Below are 13,651 nucleotides of genomic sequence, written 5' to 3'. Positions count from 1 at the left end.
CAAAGAGTAAAGGACATAACAACACAGTTATATCCCTTTCCCTTTTCTTCTGCATCACCTTCCAAGTCTCCTCCCTACAACTCCTTCCACATCCGCCTTCTCAAATTGAGTCTCTTCTTTCCTGGTTATTATTGGTACATTATATTGTGCAAGTGCACTTTTGCTGCTTGTGTATATGTGGTTCAAAGGTAGCCACTTAGTATCAGAGAACCAGTTAGGGGGCTCATCCTTGAGAGGCCAATTCTCCATCTCTCAGCAGTCATCAGGTGCCCCATAGTTCCTTGTCCAGGAGTGTGACCCTGTGAGAATTGTTCTGGATCACTGTGTTTATCAGTATTGCCATTGTTCAAATCTTGATTATGCAGCCATTTCCAATGGAAACTGTTTCACAGCAGAATTCTAGTATTCTGGCTTTTATAATCTGTCTCCTCTTTCATGATGTTCCCTGAGCCATGGTTACAGATGTGTAATGCAAATGTATCCACTTGAGAAAGGTTCCCCATGATCTGTTGATCTCGGTATTGTGTCCAGTTGTAGTTTTCTGTGATGGTTTCCATTTGCTGCAAAGAAGCTTTTTTGATAAGGGATGAGAGATTCACTTATCTATGGAAAAGATTTGAAATGCAGCTAGGAATTAATGCTGGTCTAGCAAAGGGACAGTAGTGGAGTCCCTTCTAAGCTCCGTAGACCTCACTAGCCTCTGGAAGCTGGCTAGATTCTAGCACCAGGCATGGTTTCCTTCCTGTTTCATGGACTCTAAGTCCATTGACAGAGCTGTTGGTTACCACCAACATATGAGGGCCACTTCTACAGATACCTTGCATGCTGGCCATTGTTGTGGTTCAGAGGTGTCACAGTTGGGTAGGACTGTTAGTCGATTTTCTCCTTTGGCAGCTTTCCTAGTATTTTCTGGTACTATGGACACTAGACTGTAGGAAGAAGACTTTCAGGTTAGATCCAGCTAGAATAATCAGAGTCCTGTGTCCTAAGTGTGTAGTGCCTTCAGCAGCCTTCACCTCAGAGAGGCAATCAAGGGCAGCAGCCATAGTCCATATTGATTTGGGAATCAGTCTGCCCTGACCATTCTAAAGGAGATTGCTTGTGGTTGTTGTTTTGAGGGATTTTGGTAATCTATGGTTCTTGTGGGTAACATTGGAGCCATGGTGACACAACTTCCTTTAGTGTGTGCGTGTGTGTGTGTGTGTGTGTGTGTGTGTGTGTGTGTGTACACATAGATGTAGTGTTATGATTTTAGGTAAATGTAAAATAACAGGATTCATTGAGGCTTGTCCAACAACTAGTGGGGTTTCTCCCTCCTCCCTCTTCCTTCTATACTGACCTCTCCCTTCCCTGATTGGATCCCCCCTCTCCATTGTTTTCCATTTCTGTTACATATTGCAAGCTAATTAATGTATAAAAATATCTTTCATAGTTTTAATATTTATTGGGATGTTGCAGCCAAATGAATTCTGCATCTATAAACAATCTAATGGCTTTCACTTACATTTGCTGTTTGCTTTATATTTTGTTGATGGTTTTGTAGAAAATGTGTATGGCTTAGCACTTCGATAGTGCAAGACAAAACATAGTCTAAGGAATTTTCTAACATTACTTAGCTCTAAATAAACACGTTCCATATAACTAACTATATGAGTTGTATATATAGAATATAAGAAGTATTTTTTTTTTTTTCAGGATGAATAAAGCCTTTGTTACCTGGAAACTGAATGTTAAAAGAAGTAAGACAGAGAAGAGCAGGTAAACCTTAATATGCTATCATACAGATTCCAAAAGCAAAATGGGTTCAAAATGTAGTATGAAATAGATACATTTGAATTTTAATTCAGATTGGGAAGTCACATTATGCTGATGTTTTAAATGCATTTAGCGTCTACTTCTCTTCTCCCTCTCTATTTCTCTCTTTCTCCCTCTCTCTCTCTCTCTCTCTCTCTCTCTCTCTCTCTCTCTCTCTCTCTCTCTCTCAGCACTATAGGCAGAACGTTGAGTCCAGTGCATGCTAGGCAGGTGTTCTGCCACTGAGCTATCTCCCCAGATCTGCAGTTTAACCATCTGTGTTCTGTGGAAGATAGTGAAACCCTTCCGGTACATTGCAGGATGCTACTCTGTGACCAGACCACTGTGACCCCTGTGCTGTGAGTTCCTCTGGTCCCTTCATCTTTTCTTTGTTTTTCTTCCCTAAATAGGAATGAAGTAGTCACAGATAGCAGTTGGCCCTATTTTGTGTGATTTCAAGCAGCCAAGTGTTTTTGTTATCTTTAGGAAAGATTATATTTTGCTATAATTGTGAATTGAAATGCATTTGTAAGAAATAATACAGAGAAATCCTCTGTGACCTTTACCTACCACCCTGCCCCCAGACTCCATAGCTCACAATATTATGGAACATAATGACTGCCAAAATGCTAACATTAATCAATATGTAGAATATTTTTGTCTATTCTAATAGACCAGAGGGTCTATTACATTTGCCTTTATGGCTGTCGTCTCTTCCTTGCCCACTGCCTCTCCTTACTCTGTGGTAACTACTGACACATGCTCTAGTTCTGTGATTTTGGCTTTGAAGGATCATTCTTATCAGAAACAATAATAAGAGCTAAAAAAAGCAAGAGGCAAGTTCACAGACTCATGACATGGACTGTGTGATGGTTCACAGATGTGCATGTAGCTCCAGTGGGTGCAATTATATGTGTGTGTGTGTGTGTGTGTGTGTGTGTGTGTGTGTTGTATGTATAGCTATAGATAGATAGATAGATAGATAGATAGATAGATAGATAGATAGATTTGCCTTTTCCGTGTCCATCATACTTCAGTAAAGTATGTTATGTAGAAAGAATACCAAATACTATGTAAAAAGAATCATATAACATTTAAGATTGGCTATTTCACTTAGCATGCTCTGGAGACCCATCTCCATTGCACACATATCAGTAGTTCTTTGGTTAGTTCTCAAACAGGTCTACTGTACTTTGTTGAACGTTTCTCTATTGATGCATACTTTTGCGTATTTTCTAGAGGTTTGGGCTGTCATAGGAAGCTGCTGTAAGCATTTGTGTTTGCTTTAGTTTCCATTTCTCTGAGGTGAATGCCCAAGGTCAAAACTCTGATTCATATATTCTCTGGATGTTTGAGTGGTTTTATTGTTTGTTGGTTGGTTGGTTTGACACAGGGACTTATTGTATATTCCAGGCTGACCTAGAATTTGCCATCTTCCTGCCTCAGCCTCCTGTGCACTGGGATCATAGGCATGCACAAACTGGCCGAGCTGTGCTCAGTTTTTGTAGCTGACAAAATAGTTTCCAGAATGCCTGTGCTATTTGTCATCCCCGCTGTCAATTCCTTTTCTTCCGAAGTGTCCTTGATGATATTTGTGCTGCAGACATTCTGACCCACGTGTGATAACATCTCAGCGTGTTTTCATTTGTATTTTTTTATGTTGTGGTGAATTTGCATTCCTCTAATGTTGACTATCTCTTCGTGTGTTTATTTGCCATCTGGAAATCCTCTCTTGTGTTGCTTCACGAGGAATAGGGAAGGCAGAAGGGCCCGTTCTCCACAGAAGCAAGCTCTGCTCTGTCTGACCCAGGATTTAAGGAGCCAGCCACCTTTCTCCCTCTCCGCCTAGCCTCCTCTTCCTATTCTGTCCTTTCCAGCATTGTTGGCTGTGGTTTGTCTTACCTTTGTGATTACGACACATAGAAAGAAATGGTCAGAAAAAGAGAAAAGCCCTTCTCTACTTTAGGCTACAGATAGTAGTTCATCAGAATTAGTCTCCAAGTTGTCCCTTATCCAATGAACATTGTCCTTGATACTTGGAAAAAAATTTTAAATTGAATAAATATAGTGAGTTGATGGTACATATAATTCATTTTCCATACCACTGCTTGGAAATCAAATTGGAAATAGCAAAACTCCTTGGACTCAGTGACATAATAGCTCTGGCTTTATTCCTTTGGAAGGAGAGCTAAATCTGTGGGCATGTTTACCTTCCAGAGCATACTTGTATGGCCACCTGTTTTGTGCCGACGAGTTATTTCAAAGGTGTTTGCTTTATGCAAGAGGACTTTTTGAAGATGCACTGAATCTCCAAAATAACAACGAAGACAACCCCTCAACCATACGCCTGATAAAGGTGGGTGGAAGTGTCCCCTGCCAAAGGTACAGGCACACAGAAACTAGGAAAACCACCCAGAATAAAAGCAACAGCAGTTTCTACATCTATCCATAAATCATGGTGGGTGACTGGTGGGATAAAATAGCGGTAAAGAACATGGCAGCCAATGGCAGGAGTCAACATTTCTAACAAATTCTGGCTGATATCTTAACAGAAGTGACTGTGAAGCCCTTTGTCTTAGTTAGGGTCTCTATTGCTGCGAGGAGACTCCATGACCACAGCAACTCTTATAAAGAAAACATTTATTTATTATATATAATGTATACAGAAGAGGGTGCCAGATCTCATTATAGATGGTTGTGAGCTACCATGTGGGTGCTGGGAATTGAACTCAGGACCTCTGGAAGAGCAGTCAGTGCTCTTAACCTCTGAGCCATCTCTCCAGTCCCTAAAGAAAACATTTAATTGAGGGTGGCTCACTTATAGTTTCAGAGGTTCAGTCCATTATGATATGAAGGGAGCACAGAGGCTTACAAGCGGATGTGGTGCTGGAGCTGAGGGTGCTACATCTTGCAGGCAACAGGAAATTGACTGACTGTCACACTGAGGGGAGCTTGAGAAAAAGAGACCTCAAAGCCCGCCCCCACAGTGACACACTTCATCCAACAAAGCCACACCTCCTAATAGTGCCACTTCCTTTAGGGGCCATTTTCTTTCAGACCACCACACCCTTTATTGCCAAATGTCTCTCCAAAGTACAGAATTATGTGTAATTAATAATTTCTGGTGCACGGTATTTTCCATGTCAAGAATTCATCATAAGGTGGAATTAAGCAATGTTGACTTAAATGAATGAACTTTCCCATTTCATTATTTTAGGAAAGATGAGCTTACTAGTGGCCTAACTTACTTAGTTTATAGTAGAGCTTTTTTTGAAAAAAATTAAACACATAGAACTATAAGTCTTAAGCGCTTCGTATAGAGTTAAACAGATTATATATAACGCTTTGTATAGAGTTAGCAAATTTTATTTTACTGCCTCAGTATGTAGGGAGATCCTGAAAGGTAAAATAGTCATTTATATTTAGAAAGAGAAATGGTAAAGGAACTTGGACAAGTTTTGAATTTGATAATCTCAAAAATGTTTTTATGTTGAATATACATGACTAATAAAATCAACACCTAACATAATACTTAAATCAATGTAAGTTTAGAATCAATGATATACAGTAATGAACTGTTCAGTATTCTTTGAGGTAGCACAAGAATTAAGGTAGATGAATTAATCACTACAGATCACACATTTTGTCTGCTTGTTTTGCTTTGTTTGGGGAAGTTGTTAGTTTTTGTTTTTTTTTTTTAAGATAAGGTTTCTCTGTATAGCTCTGGCTGTCTTGGACTCACTGTGCAGACCAGGCTGGCCTTGAACTTGGAGATCTGCCTGGTTCTGCCTCCTGAGTGCTGGGATTAAAGGCATGCACCACCACCACCCATCTGTATTTTGAATATCTACATTGAGGATATTAGTATTAGTATTTCTGTCTGTTTTGTGGGGTTTTTTTTTTTTTTTTTTTTGTTTTGTTTTGTTTTTGTTTTTGTTTTGTTTTGTTTTTTTAAGACAGTATCTCTCTGTGTACATCAGTTGGCCTGAAGCTTGCTGTGGGGACAGACTGGCCTCTTGTTTATAATCCTCTCCTTTAGCTTTTCCAATGCTAAGATTACGAGTCTTTGCCACCACTCCTGGCTGAATATTATTTCAAAAGTGTTCAATTCAATTTAACTAGGAGACACCTTGATAAGGTTTTTGTGTAGGAAGAAATGCCTATTTTAGCTTGTCTTATGATTAAGTGAATTATAAAACTTTTAAACAATGAGTAGTACACACCTTTAATCCGAGCACTTGGGAGGCCGAAGCAGACAGATCTCTAGGAGTTTAAAGCCAGCCGGAGCTACTTAAGAGGAGGAGGAGGTGGGGGAGAAGGGAAGGGAAGGGAGGAAGGAAAGGAAGGGAAAGGGAAAGGATATCAGTGACTAGGAAGGCTAAGCAGTCTGGATTTTTTGTCTGTGCCTAAGACACCAGTGGGCAGCAGCACTGTAACAATGGCAAAGGCTATCGGGCTCCCTGGAGCTTTCCTATCCGATTTTCCTCAGAGCATCAAAACCTTCCAAAACTTCACTTTCAGATGACAGAGCTGAGAGAGATCATGCTCTTCCTGTGTGGACAGAATAAAGCAGAGATTTCAGATTATGTTTCACATTTAAGAGTGGAGTCTGGGTTTTTTGAAAGGCATTAGGGATACTTGGTAAGGAGTTAGATACGCTATCTTGTCTATTGGGGGAGAGTGCAAGAGCAGAGCAGATAGTCCGCATGTCAACTAGTGTCTCAGGACTCTGGTGCCAAGCACATTTGGGGCTGTTCCTAAAGAGAGCAATGATTGAGAGTCTCCGAGTGTGCTAGTTTAGAGACATTCCTAGTTTGAAAAAAATCAGCAGTGCAGAGATAATGGGGTTAACAAATTAATTAGTATGTTATTAATTGATGCAGGTATAAACAATATTAGCAGTGAAACCAGGAATGAGGGAGGATTTTTGAGACACTTTATTTGAAAAATTAGAATCTGATAATCAGACAAGGGACAAAGAGGAGAAATTGAGTCAATCCAAAATAGTAAGGCTGGACCATAGGCTTCTGTATGTGAAACTGCAGCATCTAGGAGTAGTTGGTTTACTTTACTGTTTGGGAGACACCCAGCTCCCAAATAAATACATGAAGGCTTATTCTTACTTATGAATGCCAGCCTTAGCTTGGCTTAATTCTAGCCAGTTTTTCTAACTTAAGTTAACTTGTTTCTCTTCTACATTTTGCCTCTGGATTTTTTACTTTTGTTTATTCCATGGCTGGTGTGTGTTTGGGTGGCTAGCCCCTAGCACCCCCTCTCCTTCTCCTTTCCTTGACCCTCCCTCTCTCTTCCTTCCCTAGCCTAGATATCTTCTCCTATTTACTCTCTGCCTGCCAGCCCTGCCTATCCTTTCTCCTGCCTAGCTATTGGCTGGTCAGCTCTTTATTAGACCTATCAGATGTTTTAGACAGGCAAAGTAACATGGCTTCACAGAATTAAGCATATGCAACATAAAAAATTGTTGGGGGATTTATTAAGGCAGCTTCATGTAGCTAAAAAGGAGGTTTATTTGGGGGGGGGTAACTTACAGCTAGTAAAGGGGTTGGTTATAGGATCCAGGAGAGGTGAGATGCAGTCCAGCTGGGTTCTCTGGAGAATTCCACTTGGCCTACTGTCCAGCATCCAGGACCAACAGGAACCAAGAGAGCTGGCATATTTGTATCTCAGATCTTCAGGACTCCCGTCTTAGCCCCACTTCAGGGGCAGCTCATAGGTAGGCCTGACAGTTACCAAAAGCCTCACTGGGGGTAGTACTTCCAGGTCAAAGCTGAAACTGCTACCCACTGCAAAGAATGCAACATATCTTTACATCATTAAACAAATGTTTCACAGCATAAAATAATGTAACATGTCTTAAACTAATATTCCACAACATCTAGAGATAAAGAGGTATGCATATTTATTGATGAAATGTTTTGTGGCAAGAGAGTTAACATGCCATGGAAATATAAGAAAATATTGAAAGAAGGATGATTGACAGCACATGCTTGAATGGATTATACCATTCTGTATTACCAAAAAAGAACTAAGTGTGCAGTTGCTAGAAATGTCTCCCTATAGGGTTCCCAATAGTGTATAGGAGTTATCTAATTTTAACTTGTATGTTTGTGTTTACTCCATGAGTGTGTGTGTGTGTGTGTGTGTGTGTGTGTGTGTGTGTGTGTGTGCGTGTGTGTGTAAGGTTGTTTTTAATAAAATATTAATCATTTGATTTTATCAATAAAGACTGGGGAGCCATATGCTGGGGTCAAAGCCTGCTAGCTCAGAGAGGCAGAGCAAACACCCAGCTGACCTTCCTCCTCTGCAATGTTCCATAAACCTGTCCTCTCTCCTCTGCCATCTCAAACAAGATTCATCAAATTCAGTGGTCCTGCCTTCTACTTCCTGTGCATCTCTCTCCATCCTGACTCCCTCTTACTCCTATGGTTCTTTTTCTTGTTCACTTCCTGTCAACTGGTTGCTTGCTCTGCCTCCTGACCTATGGTTGACTGTATTTAATCCTGTTTACCATATTCAAGCAGAAAGCTCTTGGATTAAAGGCATGTACTAGGACTGAGCCACACCACAACTAGAAACAGGTTTTCCCAGTAAATAATATAACAGTAATTATCCTACAACACATGATCATGTATGTGTGTGTGTAAGCCAAAGATGCATGTCAGGTGTCCTCTGTTGTACCCTTACTTTTTGAGACAACATCTTTCACTGAACTTGGCATTCAGTGATTGACTAAATTGGCTGGCCAGCAAGTTCCAAGGACTGACTGACCCATCTGCTCTTCCCCATCATGAGAGGTACAGATGTGCACCACTGCACCAGCTCTGTGTGTGTGTGTGCTGGGCTTGGAACCCAGGTCCTCATGCTTTTGCAGCTGGAACTTTACCAAATGAGCCACCACCCTAACCCAACTTTATCCTGTATTTCATGCTCATGCTTTTGAGTTAACAGATCACTGAGATTCAAAAAGCAAAAGTAAGTTTTGGAGTTAGTGTGATCCCGTTTCATAGATAAGACCTTAACTTTCTTAATTTTAAGAAAATATAATTTTTAAAGATTTCTATTCCAGATTAACTTGAGTTATGGTATAAAATAATACTGTACTTTTCCTTTTGTAAGATTTAGTTATGATGGGCATAGTGTGGGGTATGGCTTTCAACCCTAGACTTGGGAAGCAGAGGCAGGCAGATCTCTATGAGTTTCAGTCCAGCCCTACATAGCAAAACCCTAACTCAAAAAATGAAAACAAAAAGATTTAATTGCATTTAACTGTGAATATTTAAATTTGAAGAACAGTTAAGCCATGGTAAGTAAAGAAAAAGAATATAAAGAACAAATTATAAGCTATGCTCTTCAGTATGCCATGAAAAGGTGATTGTATTCCTTATCTCTTGCTCTTTGTAAGTGATTTTTCATTTTCACACCTGCAAACATTTCAAACATTTACTGCCGTTTGATAGCTGGACACTTCCCAAACTTACGTTTTGGACAAGTTTTGTGAAGAGCAGATACAGCAAGCCACCCAGGCAGTAGCAAAACTTGAGGAGATCAAGACTAAGGCAATTGCAGAGATAAAAAGTACAATCTTAAAGGTAATTCTGTGGTTTTATCTGTCCTGTTACTGTGTACTGAGTGAGCATTCCAAATTGCATTCCTGAAAAAAGTATTGGAAATGGGCAGTAGAGAGTCAAAGGTGGTTAATTAACCAACCAATTGGTATTACATTTACTATGTCTGAGAACTTTTTGGGGGCATGAGACAAAATGCAGTGAAACATGTGTATATGTATGTCTATGAGTGTATGAAATATAAATATTTCTATGTGATTTTAAGATGCTTCCTATCTAGCCCAATCTAACATATAAAGGGACTCTGGCTAGTTACAAAGTTCTTAGTGTTCATGAGATAAAGAAAACTGCATTGCTCAGGAGAACCATCTAGATGAAATGAAACTTCACTGGGGATTTTATAAAGAGAATCCAATAATACAGTGAACAGTGTCTGCCAAGGCATTCTTACCCTGTGCACTACTGAAGGTCCCTTTGTGTCAGTATGTGGAGCCACTCACCTGCCCGTCCACTCCTGTCTGACTTGCAAACCTACCTGCTTCTGAGATTCATAGGGAACTGCCATGTTTCCCAACTGCTTTATAAATTGTAGGTTGCAGAAAAGAAAGATGTTAAAGAATACTTTGAGTCAAAACCATCTGAAATCGACACAACACATTTTAAGCTGCCCCAGTATCGGTGTTTGTTAGAAACCAATTTGAAGTTTTTAAGGCTGATTGATTACCTGTTTCAAGAACTCATTCGTCAGCTCATGAACTCTGCAGTCAGCCAGCTTTTGGAACTATTCATTGGTTCTGCTAGGATGCCATTTTCAAAAGAAAAAATGAACGAAAGTCTCATGAGGTGAGTGGCATGTTTTGACTAACAAAGGGGAGTTATATTCTTGTAATATATTACTAATTATAGAGATAATATCCAGGAATTAAAGTTAGACTTTGAAAATCTCCCATGTAGCAAATAACTTACACTCATTTCTGTAATTCATAATACTGTAATATTGCTCATGAATTGAAGAAAAGTTTCTGTTTTTTCCCTTTAAATTCTGAGTAGATCTGTTCATGTATAAAATGTAGAGTGCTCAGTGAAATTTGAATAAATTCTTTAGTTTTTTCATGTGGAAATAAAGTGGAAATTTCCTCATAAAGAGGAAATAATAATAATAATAATGACTATGTCATCAAGTTGCTAATAAACACAGAATAAATTCCTGATAGATAGTAGTGACCATCATGGGATCTGTATCTATCTATATTTTAACAATATTGATTTCTATTTCTATAATAACTAATGATGTTGAACATTTTTTTCATGTGCTTGTTGGCCATTTGTTTTCATTAAGGAAATGTCTGTTCAAATTTACCTTTCATTTTTTAAATCAGGTTATGTGCCTTCTTATATGCGGTTGTAAAAACTCTACCTGTGTATTTTGGATTTCAGGGATCATTGTTTCACTTTCTTCATGGTATTCCTTAGAGAAAGAGTTTTACATTTTAATTTGGACAAAGTGACACATACCTTTGTTCTCAGCATTCCAAAGACTGATGCAGGAGGTTACTAAGTCAAAGCCAGCCAAGGCTGCAGAGTGAGTTCCAGGCTAGCCTGCAGGGGAGTGAGACCCTAGGAGGCTGCAGAGTGAGTTCCAGGCTAGCCTGCAGGGGAGTGAGACCCTAGGAGAAAGACAAAAAGAAAAAAGAGGGGAGAAGAAAGAGGAAAGAAGTGAAGAAAAAGAGGAAGATGGAAGAACATTCTTTTTTTATGAAATCTACTTTGTTTTCCATTGGATTGTGCTTTAGGCCTATCTCAGAAATCATTGTGTAATCCAAGGCCATGAAGATTTACATCTATTTGTCATGGCAGGGTCTAAGATCATTTCCACATGATCATTTCATTGTTCCAGCATTATTGTTGAAGAGAAAAATATTTGTTTCTTCATTGAATTCTTTTGGCCATTGATAATCTATTCTGCCATAAGTATATAGATTATTCCTCAACTTGATTTCATTTCACTTATTTGTTTGTCAGTATCATACTGTCTTGATGACTCTACTTTGTATCAGGAAATTATCAGTCTTCCAACATTGCTATTTTTGCTCTTTCAATATTATTTTGGCCATTCTATATGAACTTGCCAATTTCTGAAAAGAAAGGGGAAAAATGACAACCAGGATTTTATAGGTATTGTATTGAATCCATTGGGAAGGTTTTAATAATTTGCTTTTAAAAACGATATCATTTCCCCCTTCTCTTTCCTCCCTTCTGTCTCTCACATGTACTACCTTGCTCTCTCTCAAATTCCTGGCCTCTTATTCTTTAATTGTTGGTGTGTGTAACTAAATACATAAATACAATCTGCTCAGTTCATATGAAATTACCTGTATGTATATGATCTTAGGGCTGACCACTGGGTATTGGATAATCAAATGGGAGAAGACGTAGGGAAGGCCATTTCTCCAACTCTGTATCCCCCAGTGCCCTCAGTTCTTGTCTAGGTTGAGGCTCCAAGAGCTTTCTGCCTTCCATGTGAACATGTATTTTGGTGTTTTTATTCATGTCTTATTTAGGCAGCCATGCTAATAAGACTTCATCGGCATAGCCCATTTCTCTCAAATTTCTAGAAGACACAATTTCACAGCAAACTTCCTGTTCCTCTGACTCTTAAAAATCTTTCTACCCTCTCATCTACAATGATCCCTGAGCCTTAGGTGTCAGAATTGAGTTGTAGATATATCAGTTGGCTCCACACATTTTCTTGTTCTCTGAATTTTAATTGGTTGTAGTTTTCTGAATGGTCTTTCTCTGTTTCAAGAGAAGTTTCTTTGATGATAGATGAGAACTACACTTATCTGTGGGTATAAAGATAGATATTTAGAATGTAGTTAGGGATTAAATTGGTATTAAAAAGTAAGAGGTGTAGGTGTAACTCCAAGATCCATGACTTCAATAGCCCCATATAGTTTACTAGGTTTCCAGTAGTAGGCATGGTTTCCCTCTTGTTGAGCAGGCCTTAGGTCAAATTAATGAGCTATTAGTCACCAGCAAGATGTGTGTGCCGCTAATGCACCTGTGGGGTTAGTGTGCCATGATGGTCATTGTGGTTCCTTGGCATCACAGGTGGCTAGGACTATTGGTTGCTTCCCGCCCTTGGAAGCTTGCCTAGCACCCTCTGGTACAATGAAAGAAAGTCCTGAGAGAGGAGGCTTTCACATCAGTTCCAGCTCAGATCTTCTGGGTCCTGTGTCCAAAGGTCATGTTGTCTTCAGCAAGTGGAACTTAGCTCTAGCTTCTACCTTTTGGGAGGCAACCAAGTGTGTTCATAGCCTATGTTTTAAGAGTCTCTTGAACAATCCTGACAACTCAAAAGGGGGCTGTCATGCCTGATGTTAGGGGGTTTGCTACATGTTCTGTGGCTCTTGGAGCATCATCAGAAAAGATGGGAAATTGTCATTTAAATTATATATGTATATATAAATATATATATGAATATAGACATATGAATTATTTTAGGTAAATAGATAATAATATAATGCCTTATGACTGTTTTAGACATCCTTACTGTTGTTTTGCCCTCCTTCTGTATTCATCTCCCCCCTCACTAATTAACGCACATATTTCCCCATTTCAAATTTCAAATCATTGGTACCTTGTTATCGTCCTCTCTGTTACTACTCTCCCACACCAGGATCCCCCCTCACTCTCCTGGTTTCTGCAGTTACTCTAGATTATATACTCCAGTCTAAAGACCGGGAGCAAGGAACAACAGCTGAGAGACAGCGTGCAGGATTGATTTCTTTGGATCTAAGTTACCTCACTCATTCTATTTCCTAGTTCATCCAGGTGTCTGAAATTTTCATGATTTTAGTTTTCTTTACAGTGGAATACTATTCCATAGTGCATTTGTACTATATTTTCATCATCCATGTATTGAAGTGCATTCAGGTTGTTTCCATTTCCTAGCTATTGTCAATGGAACAACAGTGAACATGGCTGAGCAAGTGTCTGTGGAGAAGAATATTGAGTCCTGTGGGCAGATGCTGAAGAACGGTACAGCGGGGTCATATAGTAGATTTATTTTTAGCTTCCTGAGAATTATCCACACTGATTCTCAGCATGGCTGGACTAATTTGCCATCCTCTCAAGACTGAATGAGGGCTCCCTTTTCCCCATATCCTCTCCAGCATTTGTTATCAGTTGTTTTGTTGGTTTTTGCCATTCTGACTTGGGTAAGATGAAACCCCAAACTTGTTTTGATTTGCATTTCCTTAGTTGCTAGGGAC

At 39.4% G+C, this 13,651-nt stretch overlaps 1 protein-coding gene across 1 annotated transcript in view; it reads left to right on the top strand.

The window, feature by feature from the left end:
• The window catches only part of Dnah14 (dynein axonemal heavy chain 14), a 211,173-nt gene that overhangs the window by 11,166 nt on the left and 186,356 nt on the right, over window positions 1-13,651 (top strand). Inside the window, 4 exon segments of the mRNA XM_036202583.1 lie at window positions 1,696-1,758; window positions 4,012-4,150; window positions 9,270-9,401; window positions 9,970-10,231. Of these exon segments, the coding sequence (XP_036058476.1) occupies window positions 1,696-1,758; window positions 4,012-4,150; window positions 9,270-9,401; window positions 9,970-10,231 (596 nt within the window).

Source organism: Onychomys torridus, chromosome 11 (genome assembly GCF_903995425.1).
Source record: "Onychomys torridus chromosome 11, mOncTor1.1, whole genome shotgun sequence".
In the NCBI taxonomy this organism is placed as follows: Eukaryota; Metazoa; Chordata; class Mammalia; order Rodentia; family Cricetidae; genus Onychomys; species Onychomys torridus.
Note: the sequence above shows the minus strand (reverse complement) of the source record. Positions and strands in the feature narration are given on the sequence as shown.